The sequence below is a fragment of the Stegostoma tigrinum genome, chromosome 1 (genome assembly GCF_030684315.1).
Source record: "Stegostoma tigrinum isolate sSteTig4 chromosome 1, sSteTig4.hap1, whole genome shotgun sequence".
Classification (NCBI taxonomy): Eukaryota; Metazoa; Chordata; class Chondrichthyes; order Orectolobiformes; family Stegostomatidae; genus Stegostoma; species Stegostoma tigrinum.
In genome coordinates this window covers 27,149,550-27,168,167 of record NC_081354.1, presented here as the reverse complement: position 1 = coordinate 27,168,167, position 18,618 = coordinate 27,149,550, and the positions used below count along the sequence as shown (strand labels likewise).

Here is an 18,618-nt window from a genome sequence, read left to right as displayed (position 1 = left end):
GATCTCACTGAATGACACAGCAGACTTGATGGGCTGAATGGCTACTTCTGCTTCCATTGGGCTTATGGCCTTACTAATATATGTTGCTTCCAGTATATGCAAATACATGATACTACAAAACCAATCAACAATCCTAAAAATGTTATTAGCATAATTCTTCACATGCTCAGGATTATGTAGCAAATACTGTCCAATTGGAAAGTCATATCTCATGTTGGTCACTGTGTGGCGAAAACTTGTATGGCCTTAGCAAGTGTTGGTAGTGAACAACATGTATCTTGTTGTTGCATGGTAGCTATGTGAAACTTCTAACTTCACATTATGTTCAAACTTTTGGGATACCTTACTGTTCTAAAATAGACTGGATACCTTTTAGGACCAAAATTAGTGGCATTAGGTCTGTTCGTGAATTTGTGTAACTATACAATGGAACCTATCAGGTCTGGGTAGACATTATCTTGCAGGAAGGCTTTGATGCACTCTATCTCACTCTCAAATTTTCATGGTGATCAAACATCTCGGATCCTACTTATGAGGTTACTGAAAAGGCCCACTTTATAGCCATGAAGCTGTAGGAATCTGTACATGTTTACTGACCATTGAATGTAGAGTTGCAGTAGACAGCAGAGGGAACCCTGTGGTCAGTCTCAACAACGGCATCAAGGAAACTCCATTGTGATTGAGTGCTGCAGTACAAATGATAAGGCTTTCCTGAGTGGTACATTGATAAATAGGCTAGCAATATTGAATGAGCACATTGGCACTGTGTATGTAGGAAACTTGCTCAAAAGTGAGAGTGTGACATGTATGACTGGATTGGCCTGAGGCTTCACAATCCTGCCAGACATACATATTGCATTTGAAATATAGTCACAATGTAAGCTCACGAAAGTGGAAGCTGTTTGATAATGTAATTGGCAAGACCACAAAACACGTAATAAATCTCCCTATGCATTCTCCAGAGGTGAGGAGTTTGTTCTCATGCATACGGTTTGGTATGCCTTCATCACATATCAAACAGAAAGAGATTTTTGCTGAATTTGAACTTGTCTACTTCCAGCTAATGCACCACAAGCCAGTTCCACTAAAGATGGTGAATCCTTGAAAGCCTGCCTAGTGGATCTAGTGCATGCATATTGCAGCATTTCAAATGACTTGATTTTCATATGTAATGTGACCTTGCCCTGCAACTCATCATGACAATCTAGAAACACCATCCTAGTTTTTATTAGTATTGAACAAATTAACTCTGCAACACACGCACTTGAATTGCTTTAGTAACATCATGTGTGCCCAAATAAATGAAGTTGCCATGTCATCCCCAGTAGGCCAGCCCTTACAAACATCTTTATTGAGTTGCATCAGAAATATAACCTTGATTGTCACCTAACCTCCTGGCCCTTGAACATTTCTGATATATACATGATACATGTGCTATTTTTCGATGGGCAGCTGCATGTAATAGTTTCCTTACATGCCTTCACAGGACCCGCCTGCAGTCAGATCCACTTTTAAAATGGAGCAATTAGATAAGCCTTTTTTTCTTGATGATTTGGTGGAGAAATCAATCTGAGAGCTCTCTACAACTATATACTGCAAACCTACTCTCTCTAGTCACTATATGTGTTGGGATTCTGACAGTTCCATGCACTCAAAGATTGGCCTATCAGCAAATTTGTAAGTTGTGCCTGAGGCATTTGTTCACCATGCAAGATTGATGGGCACATCAAAGCCATCCTGCTGGAAATGGCTATGCTGATTAGATCACCTCTTGCTGCATTTTGATTAGTTCTGAATGAGTGTAAGGCTGCAAAGTTTGGCTCTGACAAATGGGCAGTTTACTTCAGATCAACCTAGAAGAGCAAGATCTCTCAAAAGATTGACCAACAGATGAAGAACTGTTTAACACTGCTACTATGCAATAGCAACCATGTGGCATTCACTACTAAGAGGATGCTAGCTATCACACAAATAAGTAATATGATATATGAATTTCAGTGCCAGTACAATGCTAGATATGTAGGCCATACATCACAAAGACTGGTGGATCATATCAACAGCATATCCCTTTTGCTGTTCATAATAGCAAGGAACTGATCATACCCAAAAGACCACAACTGCCAAGCTCAAAACAGTGTCCAACATTAGATGTGACTTTGCCATCAGACAATATTTGTAACATGATCCTGAGTGTGTGAAGAATCATACTGACAACCAATTTGGGATTATCAGTTAGTCCTGTAGTACAATACACTTGACTGATCTGGAAGCTATGTATATTAATACACACAGCCCTATTCTTTGCAGACAGAAAGAGAATGTACATATTGTCATGACCACAGATAGTAATCCTGGATCAGTATAAATATTTCAAACTTTTAATGTCAGCATGTGTTTTAAAATAGGACTGCTACAGTCAAAAATGTCCATGGACTTAAATTAAGTTGTCTGGGAACAGAAACCTGGAATGTCACATCTGAGGAGATGTCAAGGAAGCTTCAATGGAATATACTTAAAAGGAGAACATTGCACCAAAGAATGAACGACAATGTCCTGGATAATAAAATGTGAGGCTGGATGAACACAGCAGGCCCAGCAGCATCTCAGGAGCACAAAAGCTGATGTTTTGGGCCTAGACCCTACAATGACCTGGAAGTTATTTTTAATTATTTTGTGGGATGCTGGGCTTTCCAGATTGGACTTGCATTTTCGCCCATTCCTAATTGCTTTTGATGATTAGTCAGCTGCCTTCTTGAACCAAAGCATTCCATATACAGTAAGAAAACCCATAATGCCATTGGGGAACAAGTCCTGGGATTTTGACCCAGGGCCACTGAAGGGACAGCAATATATTTTTAATCAGAATGGTAGCTTGGAGTGGAATTTGCAGGTCGTGTTATTTCCATCTTCTTCCTGTACCTTGTCCTTCTAGATGGTAGTAGACAAGTGTTTGTTAGATCCTGATTAAGAAGCCTTGGATAATTTCTGCAGTGCACCTTGTAGATAGTACATACAGCTGATACTGAGCACCAGTGATGGAGAGATTGATTATTTGTAGAGTCCATTTGTGGTGTCAATTAGACAGACCACTTTGTTCCAGATAGTTTCAAGCTTTTTGAGTGTTTTTAAATCTGCATTCATCCAAGCAAATGGGGAGTACTCCATCACATTCCTAACTTGTACCTGTAGATGTTGAGTTGCTTGCTGCAAGATTCCTTCTGATCTGTTCTTGTAGCCACTTTTTTTATATGCCGAGTCAAGCTTAGCCTCTGATCAATGGTAACCCTGAGAATATTATTAGTAAGAGATTCAGGAATGGTAAGGCAATTGAATGTCAAGGGGCGGAGGCGAGATTCTGTCTCCTGGAAGATGCCATTGCCTGGTACTTACCATATCTCAGCTTCAAAATGGGTATCATTCAGGTCTTGCTGCATTTTGACATGAACCTCTGAAGTATCTAGGGAGTCATGAATGGTGCTGAACATTGTGCAGTCATCACCAAGCATCCTTTTGTCTAACCTTACAAAGGAGGGAGTCATTACTGAAGCAGTTGAAGATGATTGGGCCTAAAACGCCACTTTGAGAAACTCCTGTAGAGATGCCCTGAAGCTGAAATGACTGACATCCAACAAGTAAGCCATCTTCCTTTGTGCTAGGTATGACTCCAACCAGTGGAGACATTTTTCACCTGATTCCCATTGACTCTTGTTTTGCCAGGGTGCCTTGATGCTACATCCAGTCAAAAGTATTTTTACCTCATATTTGGAAATCAGCTCTTTTGTCTGTGTTTGAACCAAGGCTATAATGAGGTCAAAAGCTAAGCAACACTGGTGGACCCAAAATGAGTGTGCAGGTTATTGTTAAACAAGTGCTGCTTGATAGCACGATTGATTATATTTACAATTACTTTCCTGATGATCATGAGTTATCCCAGACTATACATATGATGGGAGAAAAGTCAGCTCTCTAGCAAGATATACATTTTGAGTCTTTCCCTCTTACAAATACAGTTCAAAGCAGGCCTGTATGCACTAGCAGAAGTAGTTGTACGAGTGAACAGAGATTGCTGATGTGTGCCTGTGGGCTAAGATACTCTTATACCAGCTTGAGTACAAAAACTAGTGTGCTTTGAAAGTCACAATTAAAGAACCATCCACTAGCCACCCCGACATTGCTTTGAGTGATAGCAGCCAACTAGCTAGCAAGTGAGTCAAACAGAAATAGGACTAAAGGATTTGAACTAACCTGCAAAGCCAAGAATCCTGATTTGCTTCATGAATGGAGTGACCATCAGTCTGCTGCTACAGGGCACAGATATATGCTTTTGCCAAATCAAACCTGTATAATTCTAACTAGATTGATAAAGTAACAATGCAAAAATGTCATGCTAATTATTCTATTGTTGCAGGATTGACACTTTACAGTGCAGGGCCAATTTGACAGCAGGAAAAGTGAGTTATACTTCAAATTAAACAAATTATTTGTGTGCATCTAGCATGCCTTCATAATCTCTTTTCATTTATTCCATTTTGATTGTTTGAGTGTCCACATGCCCAAATACTGTGTGTTTTGTTCCCATTTAACAGTGTCTTTGTTTTCAATAAAAGGCAAAAGCAGCTTAAAAGCGATTAATATCTGTACTAGCCCAATCCAATTGCTGCAGCATTACACATTCTTTCAAGATCTATTGAGAAGGAAGAAAAAGAGTCTCACAGAAGCCTGCCAAGAAACTAATAATGTAGCCATGATGTAATAATAATAGCTGGCCATATGATCCTTCTGTGAAGAAATTAGATGCTTTTATTCCCTGTGCCCATTAAAGTATCTTTAGTTCCTCATGATGATTGCAGGGTCCTAAGGTTCAAAGTGTTTCAGGTGGCTCAGTTACAATCTCTATCTGACGGGGCTTTTGGCGAACAGACAAAAGAAAAATTGATAACATCAGATCTGACAGCTGCTTTAAGCATTCTTATTCTCAATTCACGTAAAAAACACAAACTTATTTATGAAGCGTAATGCTTTTATTTGTTACTATTACAAAAAGATGAGCTGATAAATGTTTGTTCTTTTTCAGTGGCACTTGAAGACTTTCCAGGAAATCTCCTTTAGCCATTTAACAAGTATTTGAGATAATACCCAGAAGAAATAAAACTAAACATTTCACAAGAAAATGCAGATTTATTTTAAACATATGACAGTGAATGTTGTAGTTTCAACATGGCTTGATTGAGATGCTTTAATAAGTTAAAATGTATCTCAGCAAAATGCTTTGTTATAAAGTTCTTTATGGTGATTCAAATAATTCAATTTAGAAGTAGTAAAAGTATTGTCTTTAACCTGATCAATTATTGCAAATGCAGTAAATCAATGCAGTTGTCAAACTAAGGAGGTGAATATTGGCAAAACGTCAAAGAATGAAAATGCCATTTAAAGTCGTAAATTTGTTTGTTTTTAATACCCTACAATAAGATAAAAGAGCAGCTTTGTCATATGGGGTGGGGAGGACAGGGTAGGGAACTCTGGTTAAATTTCTCTCTCCATTTCTACATTACCTTGCCAACCTGCACATTTGTTTCCTCCAATAAAGCATTGTTTGTGTACACTGAAAATTGACTAACTTTCCAAAAATGATTGCCTTGACATTTCCTATATCCACTTCCCCTTGAGTCTTTTTCATACCTGGCCTGCTCAATAGTAAGGGAGTTTCACTTGGCATGATGTGCTGATAAAACTGTTCATTCCAGCTAGGTTACTGCAAATCATCACTCTTCTTGGTGATTTCGGCATGATGTCATGCCCAAATCTGAAGCAGATCAACTCTTAAATTCTTTGTTTTTACTTTGATCCTTATTATTTAAATAACATTTGTCCAATTTACTCTATACATACAGTGAACATGCGTCAACTGTGCAAAACAGCACAGTTGGATAAGTCTGTAACAATTGAATAGGCCTGGGCTGAAATTTCTTGAATTAGCACAATTGCCTCTCCCTGATCATTGTCGCCATCTCCTCTATTCTAAATAAATGTCTTGCATAATTTTGAAAACCATGTTATTTCTTTTAGAACATTTAATTGCATTAAAGGAAATGCCAAAGTCTTCTATGTGAATATCAATAGTGAAAGGGTGGCGAAAGGATGGGTAGGGCCGATTAGATGCCAAAGGGGTATTTACACATAGAGTCTTCACCTGCAAGAGCACATGCTGCTGAGGCCATAGTAAATGAAGAACAAAGTCAGTCACTAGAAGAATTTAAAATTGATAAGGAGCATTATTGACTTAAAGTTGAAAGGAGTTGGGACTGGATGAAATAAATCCAAGAATGGTGAAGGAAGTAAGAGAGGAATTTGCAGAGGCTCTGTAAATTATCTTTCAATCTTTCGTGAATTTGGGATGGTGCCAAAATTGCAAATATTACCCCCTTGTTCAATATGGTTGAAAAGATTAGCTTATCAGTTTCATGCCAGTCAGTCTAACTTCAGTGGTGGGAAAACTTCTAGAAACAATTATTCAGGATAGAATTAATAGCCAATGGAAAAATGTGGATTAATTTGGCAATCAATGGAAGAGTCAGCACAGATTTGTTAATGGAAAATCACACCTAATTAACTTGCTGAAGTTCTTTCGAGAGGTAACAGAGAAGTTGAAGAGAAGAAGGCAGTTGATTGGAATGCATGGACTTCTGAAAAGCACTCCAACACATCATAGGTTTGTGAGGAAAGTAATAGGTCATAGAGTAAATTGGACAGTAGCAATGTGGAACTAAAATTAGCTGAGGGACAGGAAATAGAGAGTAATAGTGTAAAACAAAAATAGAAATTACTGGAGAATAATAATTAAAAGGTAATTGCCAGGCGGGAAAGAGCCTGTGGAATTTCCAGGAGATTATTGGGATTCTTACTTTATGGTAAATATAAGTGATAAAGATCTTGGTGTGCAGGGGGCAACTTCAAATCTTGCAGACAATACAAAACTTGGGTGAATTATATATTGTGAGGAGGACAGCATGGAACTTCAAAAGTACATTGACAAGTTGGTGAAGGGAGAGAATAGGTGGCAGATTTATTCAATGTGAAGAAGTTTAGGTGATACACCTTGATATAAAGAACTTGGAGAGACTATAAAAAATAAAGGGTATCATTCTAAAGAGTGTGCAGGAACATCTAGATCTGGGTGAGCATTTGTATAAATTAGTAATGATAGATACAACTGTTAATAAAGCACATGGTATTCTAGGTTCCATATGTAGGGACAAGAGCAGGGAAGTTATAACAGATGCTGTTAGACCTCAGCTGGAGCATCATGTAAAGTTCTGGCCATCACGATGTAGAAAGATGCGAATGCATTGGAGAGAGTGCAAAACAGATTTACAAGAGTGGCCCTCGGGATGTGACCCTCAGTTATCAGGATAGATTCGAGAAGTTGGTACTGTTTCCTTTAAAAGATAAAGACTCAGAAAAGATTTAATAGAAGTTTTGAAAATCATGAAAAGTCTGGATAGAGTGGCTGGTGAGAAACAATTCCACTCAAAAATGGATTCAGACCAAAGACAGAATTTTGAAGTGTTTTCCCAGAAGTAAAAATGAGGTGAGGAAAATTTTCTCACACAGCAATGAATGGAGGTATGGAGCACATTGCTTGGACATATGGTGGAGCCAAGTTCAATTGAGACATTCAAGAGGGTATTGGCTGATCATTTCTACATAAACGATGTGCGGGGTTATACGGAAAAGGCAAGATGTTGGCATTAAATTAAAATGGTCAGAGAGCCTGTCCATACATAATAGACTGAAAGGCCTCCTTTTGCATTAATAAAATTCTGTGATGGCATTTTGAGTAACACCTAAATCACATGATAACTACATAAAAAACGAAAGACCTGTGGATGCTGTAAATCAAGGACAAAAACAGGAGTTCCTGGAGAAGTTCAGCAAGTGTGGCAGCATCTGTGAAGAAAAAATCAGAGTTAACATTTCAAGTCTGGTGACCCTGATGGTAGCTGAGAAAATGTCAGTTTATATGGAAAAAATAGGGAGGGGGATGCAAGCCGCCAACAGTCCCCATTAAAAACTATTCACCGTCCTTGCCAGATCATTATCAATTCCATTGTATATCCAACTGCTCCTCTCTCTCTTCGGGTTGTATCCTGTTGTTTTCTCCCTACCCCATCTCCCTCCCTATTTTCTGTATGTAAACCAATATTTTCCCAGCTACCATCTGTTCTGAGGAAGGGTCACCAGACCTGAAATGTTAACTTTGATTTTTTTCTTCACAGATGCTGCCAGGCCTGCTGAGCTTTTCCAGTACTTTCTGTTTTCATACCTGATGACTACACCCAGTCATTCCTGGATTCATTCTTTTACTATTCTTCTAATTCCTAGTAACATTGTCAGAGATCCTCACTCCTTTTGGTTATGATTCTCCTCTATACTCTCTGCCTGTATCTAGGTCGCCATTGAAATTGTGATTATTTATGTTACTGCTGAATGTCCCATTTGAACCAGGAAGATTGTTGGGACTGAATGTTATCCCAGTAACTTTTTAAAGCTTTTAGTATCTGTACCACAAGCATATTTATTTCTAATAATTTAACGACATTTCCAACTAGGAGTCTATCCACGTTCAACAGTTCAGCACAGTTCACCAATTTAAAAGCAATTATTGAGTTGGAAATATGCAAAGAGATTATTTTCAATCTTGAGTGTAGTCTATTTAATTCCATTGTAAAGGGCTATACCTTAATTTTCCTTAGGTACAAATGTAACCCATGTCCATAAAACTGTTTAATTTTTCCATTAATCATAAGGCTCAGCTTCAGAGAACATCAGTATGAAACTATCCAAACATTTTACACCTGATTTCAGCTATTCTTCTCAAAAGTAACAACTTCTGTCTGTAATGAGCTTATCATTTTCCTGTCTTCACCTTTTGGAAATGATCTCTGAAAAAGAAAGATATTTTGGATTCTGTCTCACTGTCTAACTTAAATCTGATTTGACATTAATATCAGAGATGGTTTCAAGTCAAATCAGAGGTGGTCAAATCAGATCTGCATCAATCATTGAGACTGAAACCAAGTCACCTTTCTTTACCAACAGAGTTTGTTAGTTATACGGTCTTTTAATTACGCAGTTTAGACATTATGACACATCTCTGGAGCAACATGAACTTGAACCTGGGCCTCCAGGCTCAGACGGTAATGACACTACCACAGCCTGGCAACTCATTCCACACATTAGTTCCATCAATTCCTTATTCATAGCTACCTAATCATTCATTAATCAAATAATGCCAATCATCTAAAGTACTCGCTGTATTCACAATGACCAAAGGTAGCTTGAAGGCAACTTTAAAAAGTTCTCACACTCTCCCAACTTGTGTTTTTACCTTTTCCATATTCACATCCCATTTATTAGACTATCCCATTTATTATCTGCTCAAGTTAAAATTAAATTATTTGATTGTAAGCAAAGTTTTACACATTATTTGTTTTATTCAAGACCTGCCTACATTTATTTTCCATCCAAATTTTCCATACATTTTCCATGTATCTGAAAAACTGTGTTCCTCTGGATCAAAATGCAATATCAAGTTAGCAATGTAACTCCTGACTGCCAGATCCATTTTAATTTAAGCAGGTTTTAAATTGATGCCCTCTTTCATTCCACATTTGTGCTGCTGTTATTAATTTTGTTGGTTTATGATTCCAGATTGTCTCATCTTTAGAAAAGATTATCTATATGTGTAATTGCTAGTCAAAGTCAATTTGTTACTATTTGCCTAGCTTTTTAAAAAAGTACGTCAGTCCTTACTCAAGTATGGGAAACAATTAAACAGTATAATCCAAGACAAATACTCAATTTATTTGTAATTTGTCATCTGATATTCGACAAGACTCCATGTCATTTTGCTTTAAAAGTAAAGAGGCAGTCCTGGCAAAGGTTAATTCAATTATATAATATAGCAGCAGAGGATTACAGAAGTCAACAATTCAATCTCAAAATGTTTGGATGACCAACAAATAATTTGAACCCTGGTTCTGCCTGTTATGCGTCATTTTAACTGCTCAGTTTGGTTGCTCCTTGTAATTTAGATGGTATCTTCAATATGAAATAATAGTTCAAATGAAATATACCCTTGGGCTGAATTTTAAAAGGAGAAAACAGCCTTAACTATGTCCCTACGTACTGCAAAGACCAAAATGTGCAGATACTGAAAATCCAATACATTAAGAGAAACTGTTAGAAATACTCAGGAGGTCAGCCAGCATCAACAGGCCGAGAAACAAAATTAAACTTTGAGTTGATAACTCTGTACATCTCTCCATAGAAGCGACCTGAACTGCTGAGCAGTTCCAGCATTTTCTGTTTCTATTCCTGAAATGAAAGCAAGATCTTTTTCAGAATGCAAACAATAGAGTTTTAGTTGTAACTTTTTAAAATCGTTGACAACTATTCAAATTTCTTAATGCTGCATCATACTAGTCAGTCATTTATGTGTACAATTGGAAAATGCTATCCAAATTAAAGAATCCAGCATTGAAAACACATTACCACAACATATTTAAGTGCCAAACTTCACTCATAGCCATGAGCTGCCAAGTGTACTCTTGAACTGAAATAGGGATAGACAACAGAGAATGTTTGGACCAGTGTGTACAATCAATGTTCAGTGTCCCTTTTTAAAATCATATATTTGTTCTTTTTAGCTATATATTTCACCATAAATTATGTTCACGCTCTTAATGGAAGTCACCGATAGTTTACCAACTTTAATTCAGTTTTCTAATTTTGGTGACACTGCAGTATCTCCACTGGGAGAAAGTATAGCTGCAGAGTGTCATGTTGACAAAGTACAGTTTCTAAGTTTGTATTTGCTTTAGGCAAGGGCTGAGATTCAGAAGGAGCATCCATCATGGTAGTCTCAGCATGAACTTTACAACTCCACAGCTAAAACTGAAAATGAGGAAAGTCAGGACCTTCATTATTTTTATTCATTTTCCTTTTTTTTTGTCAGGTACTTTGCTCTCGCAGGGCCTTAGGAGCAGTGCTTGTATTGTGCTGTTAATGCAGCTCCATGTCAGGATGTCTGCCTCTCCCTTTTTCACCCTCACTACCTCCCTGTCTCTGACTATCTCCCTCAGCAATCAAAACACACAAAGATTTTTCTAGAACATGCTCACCAACCAGTAGGATCATGGCTGAGTCAATGTTCTTCATGTTCACTTCCCTTGCCTTTTCTGTAGCCCTTGACTACCCTTTTGATTAAGGATCAATCTATTATGGCCTTAATTATATACAAGGACTCTGCTCCACAGCTCTCTGTGACAAGGCATTCCAATATCCTGAGAGAAATTTATCTTCATTTTTAGCTTTAAATTGGCATCGCTTTTGTCTGAGACCTTGTCCTCTGGTCCTACACTCTCCATTGAGGGGAAACATCCTCTTATCATTTACCCTGTCGAGCCCCTGAAGAATCTAATATGTTTCAATGAGATCACCTCTCATTCTTCTAAACGCCAATGAGTAGAGGCCCAACATGTTTCACCTTCGCTCATAAGACAATCCTTCCACACCAGGGATTATCCTGATTTTACTTCTAAAGTGTCCGGTATTAATTTGAAAGGTTAAACCATCTTTATCTTAACTCCTCACTCAAGGATAGTTTCTCCAGGCTGAATTTTAACTTTGAGAACAGGACAGTTTCATTCTGCAGCAATGGAATATCTGATGTGATGACATGTCAATATCGTTACAACAGTTGACTAGAATATAGTGAGTGGATGGAGCTCAATGCCATTTTCAACTGAGTCATTAATGGCCTGCTAACATTATCAGTAGTCTAATTTATCTGAAGCAATACATTTTGCTCAGCATGTGAAACATGCCATGTGGGAACATCATTTTTTTTTTCATGTTTTATTCTAAAGGCCGATATAGAGCATATTGACTCTGTACTTAACTTCAGTAGGATACTCTATGGATAGTTCAGAATCTTGGATATTATATGAAGTCTTATGCATATTATTATCTGTAAACTAATAGCGCCTGGCAATATCTCATCATTGCAGCATTGCCACACAATGCTTATAAGCTTTATTATTTCTGTTGGAAATCCATCTTCTAGTGAGCCAGAGAGTAAGATGAAGAAGAGGTAAGGGGCCAGATTAAGTATAGTCACTGCAAGTGCATGAAGGAGCCCAATCTGCAGAATGCAGGTTGCATTAGCCAGAGAGGCAAAAGTGGAGGCTGTACCAAGAATGTATATAGGTTGAAGCCACTTACCTGCAGATGAATAAGTGATGTTGCCTGAGGACACCTCAGCTTTCCAAAGCAATTGATTTCTGTTTGTAATGTTGGGCAGGGAAATTCACATCTAACTGTGTGTATGTCTGTGCATGCGTTGGTGGGGGTAGAAGGAGGGGGTGCAGCTGTGTATATGTGTTTGGGATTGATATGGGGTGTGTGTGTGTGTGTGTGTGTGTGTGTGTGTGTGTGTGTGTGTGTGTGTGTGTGTGTGTGTGTGTGTGTGTGTGTGCGCGCGCGCGCGTATTGGTCTGTTTGGGTGTGGGTGAGTGCGAAGCTGAGTGGAGGAAGCATTCAATGTTGGCCACATTGAATGCCACAGTGATTTTGAAATTTTTGAAATAATCCCAAGCCACATGTAGGTCCTGAGTGATGTTACCCAGCATACCATGCACTATTGCCCTAAAGTCTTTACAGCTGTCATGTTCAAACGTACAGGATAATTCATAACCTTCCCCACTGACTGCAATAGACAGACAGAAAGACCCAGAAGCTTTGCAGCAATGTGGCTTCCTCTACATTGGGGAAACCAAGCGGAGGCTTGGGGACCGCTTTGCAGAACACCTCCGCTCGGTTCACAACAAACAACTGCACCTCCCAGTCGCAAACCATTTCCACTCCCCCTTCCATTCTTTAGATGACATGTCCATCATGGGCCTCCTGCAATGCCACAATGATGCCACCCAAAGGTTGCAGGAACAGCAACTCATATTCCGCTGGGAACCCTGCAGCCTAATGGTATCAATGTGGACTTCACCAGCTTCAAAATCTCCCCTTCCCCCACTGCATCCCTAAACCAGCCCAGTTCGTCCCCTCCCCCCACTGCACCACACAACCAGCCCAGCTCTTCCCCTCCACCCACTGCATCCCAAAACCAGTCCAACCTGTCTCTGCCTCCCTAACCTGTTCTTCCTCTCACCCATCCCTTCCTCCCACCCCAAGCCGCACCCCCATCTCCTACCTACTAACCTCATCCCACCTCCTTGACCTGTCCGTCTTCCCTGGACTGACCTATCCCCTCCCTACCTCCCCACCTATACTCTCTCCACCTATCTTCTTTTCTCTCCATCTTCGGTCCGCCTCCCCCTCTCTCCCTATTTATTCCAGAACCCTCATCCCATCCCCCTCTCTGATGAAGGGTCTAGGCCCGAAACGTCAGCTTTTGTGCTCCTGAGATGCTGCTTGGCCTGCTGTGTTCATCCAGCCTCACATTTTATTAGCTTTGCAGCAATGGTAGGGTTTCACAGGATATAAGGTGTAACCAACTAATCTCAAGTATCTATCAAGGTACCATCATGTCAACTAGGTTTTCAATGACAAGACAGCTCCCATTCAATCAACATGCAATTAGTCTTCAGATTGCATGCAGGGAGCAGCTATGATTGCTATTTCCACAGGAACAGCCAGTTGCCAGTGGTGCTTACAAAACCAGATGCATTCCAAGGATGGCTACTGAGTAACAAGTGATTGGAACGGTGGCTGCAGACACCTGTCAAAAGTCCCAGGACCAATCCCAATGCCAAAATAATTAAAGGGAGTTGGTGGTATAGACCTCCACACACCTCCAACTCAAAGACTCCCACCCATAAAATTCACCCTTCTGTATCTTTTACAAGAAATTCATTTACCATTTTGAGATCCAACTAGATTACCCTCAACTTTCTAAACTCAAGGCAATACAATCAAAATATGTGGAATTTGTCCTCATATTTGGATCCCATGAACTCTGATATAATTTTAATGAATCTTTTCTGTACCCAATCCAAAGTGAATTGGTGGAATCTGTTGCCTTTCTCCATGGCAGTTTTCATGCTATCAGTTATTTAGCTGGGCAGGAGTTGGCATGTGGAGTCATAGAGCCACAGAGAAATACATCTTGGCAACAGGCCCTTCGGCCCAATCTATTCTAAGCTGACCATGGTGCTCACTTATCTTATTCCAATTGCCCAAATTTGGTCCGTATCCCTTTAAACCCTTCCCATCCATGGACCTATCCACATGTCTTTTAAAAATTGCTTTTTTACCTGCCCACTTTTTCTGGCAGCCCATTCCATATACACACCACTGTCTGCATGAAGAAGTTACACCTCAGGTCCCTCTTAAGTCTATCACCTCTCACCTTAAACCTACGTCCTCTAGTTTTTAATTCCCCATCCCTGGGAAGGAGATTATATGCATTTGTTCCATCTATGCCCCTCATGATTTTATACACCTCAATAAGGTCACCCCTCATTCTCCTACGTTCAAGGAATTAAGTCCTCTCCCCATAACTGAGGTCTATTAATCCTGGCTACATCCTCATAAATCTTCTTTGCACACTCTCCAGTTCAACTCTGGCTTTCCTATAACAGGGTGACCAAAACTGTACACAATATTCCAAGTGCGGCCTCACCAACGACTTATACAACTATAACATATTGTCACAACTCCTATACTCAATGCCATGACCAATGAAGGCCAGCATGCTAAATGCCTTCTTCACCACCCTGCCCACCTGTGATGCCTCTTTCAATGAACGATGTACTTGTACTCCTAGATCCCTCTGTTCCACAACACTCCTCATCACCTTACCATTTACTGTATAAGTCCTACCTTGGTTTGACTTTGCAAAGCACAACACCTCACACTTATCTGTATTGAATTGTATTTGCCAACCACAGCCCACTTCCCCACCTGATCAAGATCTCTCTGTAATTTTTGGTAACCTTCTTCACTATCACCGATACCTCCTAATTTTGTGTCATCTGCAAATTTACTAATCATACTTTGTACATTCACATCCAGATCATTTATGTAACTAACAAAGGTTCCAGCACCGACCCCTGTGGCACAGGCCTCCAGTCCGAGAAACAACCTTTAACCATCACTATCTGCTTTCTACCATTGAGCCAGCTAGCTAGCTCGCCCTGGATCCCATGCCAGCCTAACTTTCATGACTAACCTGCCATGCGGGACCTTGTCAAAGGCCTTACTAAAGCCCATATAGACAACATCCACTGCCCTACCCTCATCTATCTGCTTGGGTTTTCTTTGGAAAATTTTAAAAGATTTGTCAGACGCGACCTCCCACGTCCTTCCCACCTCCGCCCCAAGTAATACCCACTCAAAGGTCTCACCAGTGGCGGATAAGATACTTGCCATGAGAGGACAATAACAAGCCACCTGCCTCAGTGTTTTTGCAGGTTTGTGCAACAATCCCTTATTCAAAAGCACTCAGCATCCACTCCAACGCCCACAAACAGACATCAGGACACTATTTAAATGAACCACAACATATTACAGCAACCCAGAACAGGAGCACCTAAATGGAGTCTTCTAAAGGAATAGGTACCTAAAAAACACAATCCGCCATTACCTCCGAGACAGACCAACACAGGAAGACACAACACGACTAGACTCACTAATCATCCTACCGCACATCAAGAACATTTCAGAGATGACCACAAGACTAATCTGACCCCTAAGCATCAGAGGGGTCCACAAACCAACAAACACCCTACGACAGCTACTGATGAACGTAAAGGATCCCGTACTCAAAACCAGTAAAACCAGTGCAATATACAAAATATCATGCAAGGGCAGTGAGAAACGTTACATTATCCAAACCAGATGAAAACTGACAATATGGATTCACAAACACCAACTAGCCACCAAGATACATGACCAATTCCCACTTGTCTCACTACACATAGACAACAAATTCAGCTGGGACAACACAGAGACGAGGCCTGATATTCTAACCGGAACTCCATCGACAAACACATTGCATTAGAACCGGTGTACAAACCACTGAGAAACAGAGCCAGAAGTGGTACCAAACACCCGAACAAACTGAGGCATATAAATAACAAGCAGGACAGAACACCAATGCTTCACCAGAGGCGCACTGACAGTGTTGCCTAGCAGGGTGATGAAACGTTTGCAATCAAACCCACTGGCTTGGTGAGCATGTCTGCTACCTCATCCACAACCCAAGCTACAAATCTTCTCATAAACCTTAAAGCACTCAGTACCAATTTAAGGAAAGTCAACTTCTGCTATTGTAGCTGACACTCTCCTCCACAATCCTCTTCCTGTGTCACTCACTTGTACCTCCTCAATCTGAGGCCTTGTGTAGTATAGTATCCCACTTTCATTCGCCTCTCTACTGAGTTCAGAAGAGTAGGACTACTGATTGGCCAGCAGCTCTCAGCAGGCAGGGCTTCCACCCCCATCACCAGTATCTTCAATCCCAGAGGGAAGGTTACAACTCTTCTGTTAGGTGGCTAAGTGGCACAAGATGTGACAGATTTTAATTTTTGACAGTATTTGAAAGCACAATGCAATAAAAGCCAGGGTATCATAAATGTGAACAGTAATGAATGTATGTGAACTATATGCACTTTATTCTACAAAAATGTACTGCTTGTATTTTGTTATTTATTTACCTTATGTTCAGCAATTAACATGAAACTCAAAATATGTTAAGAATAAAGTAATAAAACTGCAGGTATTATGGAAGCTAAACAACATTTTTAAAACTTGATAATAACTGAAAGCTGGAATTATTAATATTTTTAAAAATAAGAAAATGGTTGCAAAAAATAGGAAGTGAGAAAGTAGCTATTTGAATGTAAATTCTGTGATTTCAACCAGGAGCCGATGTAAGTTCCGCATGAGTCCCAGTTGCCAAACCAAGTTGTAGGTAGCAATGATTGGGGATTTGAGAGGTACTGTCAAAAGCATGTTTGCTGTGTTGTTGCAGTGCATTTTGCGCCAGCAATGGGTGGAGGAATGCTTAAGGTTGTGGATATTGAACAGGTGTCAGGTTAAGCAGCTAGAAAGTAAAGGCAAGCGTTCCAAGTTAGTTTTCTCCAGTAATGCACTAGTTGGTTTTTAATGTGCAAGATTTCTTTGTGGGCTATTCAATGAATTGTTGACATATCTATGTGTGGTTGCTTTAAAGAGAGCATATTAAGCAGTAAACCACCCAAAGCAATTAAAACAATCCATGTTTGTTTTAAGTATATTAATCATTCCACGACAATGAACTGATGATGTTCTTTTTGTCTATGTAACAGTTGGAAGATGATATTATAGCAACGCCCAACTACTTCCAAACAATGATAAACTTTGCAGAACAGCAGCCTTCAGCAGACTGGCTGACCTTGGAGTTTTCGCAACTTGGATTTATTGGTAAGAGAGTCCATCATTACATTTTACATTCATAAATTTTCATTCACAAACAAATTTTCAGAATATATTTGATCTGCAAATGAATATAATCCGGAGAAGTACAAATCTATTTATACCTTTCATTATAAATGACCTGACATTAATGCATGATACATTACAGAAGACTAACATTTAATCCACTTCACCAGACCGACATTTTAAATTTGCAAAAGCTGAATCATCCTGTAAAGAACACGTGTGCATTTAATTTTAAAAAACTTAATTACAAATATAGCATAATATATTTGCCTTCAAGAAATGCTGACAATACTGTTCAAAAATTGCAACCTCTTTCAAGCACTGATAATTCTGCCAATTTCTTTATTATGATTCCAGGGGGTTTTGCTATAATGCAATAGTTGATTTCCTGCACAACATCGTGTTAAAGAAAATTGCACTATAGAAATAATGGGGCCTATGAGAAAATCGGGGTTGGGGGCAGACCACCAAAAAATATAACTCAAAATCACTCAAAAGCCGAACACATAGGATAGTGCACTTTGAACAAATATTTTAGTTATATATAATAATGAAATAAAAGTAAATTTAACACCTTGTCTTGAAAATAATGTCAAGATCAATTGATGGGGTTGGGGGTTTTGAGGTTGCTCTGTTGTTAATGCAGGCTCTGAGGGTCGTCATCATAATCATCATCGATGCCTTCAGCTACAGTTTATTTGCAGGGTTATGGTGAAAAATGCTTAATCCAGAAGTGGATGGCTGTGGTTCATTGTCGTCTGACCATTTTTTCGGGGTTGGCTTAAAAAAAGTCATCCAATTTTTGCTGTTTTGCCCTTTCTCTCCTTTCATGAAGAAGCTGGTCATAGGGTTCCAAATAAGACTTTATTTCATGAACTACTACCCTGCTGCATTCTTCATTGTAATTATTGTCCTCTAAAAGCTGCAACAGCTTCTCAGTTTCCCTCAGGACAGAAGACAAACAAAAGTGGAAAGCTATTGTGGTGCTGCATCCTGGATTTCATCTTCTTCATCTCCAGCTTCCATTTACCCCTCAGCGGCAAGTTGTTGTAGATCGGCTGTAGAGAGGTCTTCACAGTGGGACTCAAGCAGCTCTTTAACATCCTCACTTTCCACTTC

The 18,618-nt window shown here is 39.5% G+C and overlaps 1 protein-coding gene across 1 annotated transcript in view; it reads left to right on the top strand.

Moving 5' to 3' along the window:
• LOC125452012 (alpha-1,3-mannosyl-glycoprotein 4-beta-N-acetylglucosaminyltransferase B-like) overlaps positions 1-18,618 on the top strand; it is a 234,383-nt gene that overhangs the window by 173,226 nt on the left and 42,539 nt on the right. The window contains exon 8 of the mRNA XM_059641094.1: positions 17,367-17,481. Coding sequence (XP_059497077.1) covers positions 17,367-17,481 — 115 coding nt within the window. The remainder of the gene's footprint in view (positions 1-17,366; positions 17,482-18,618) is intronic.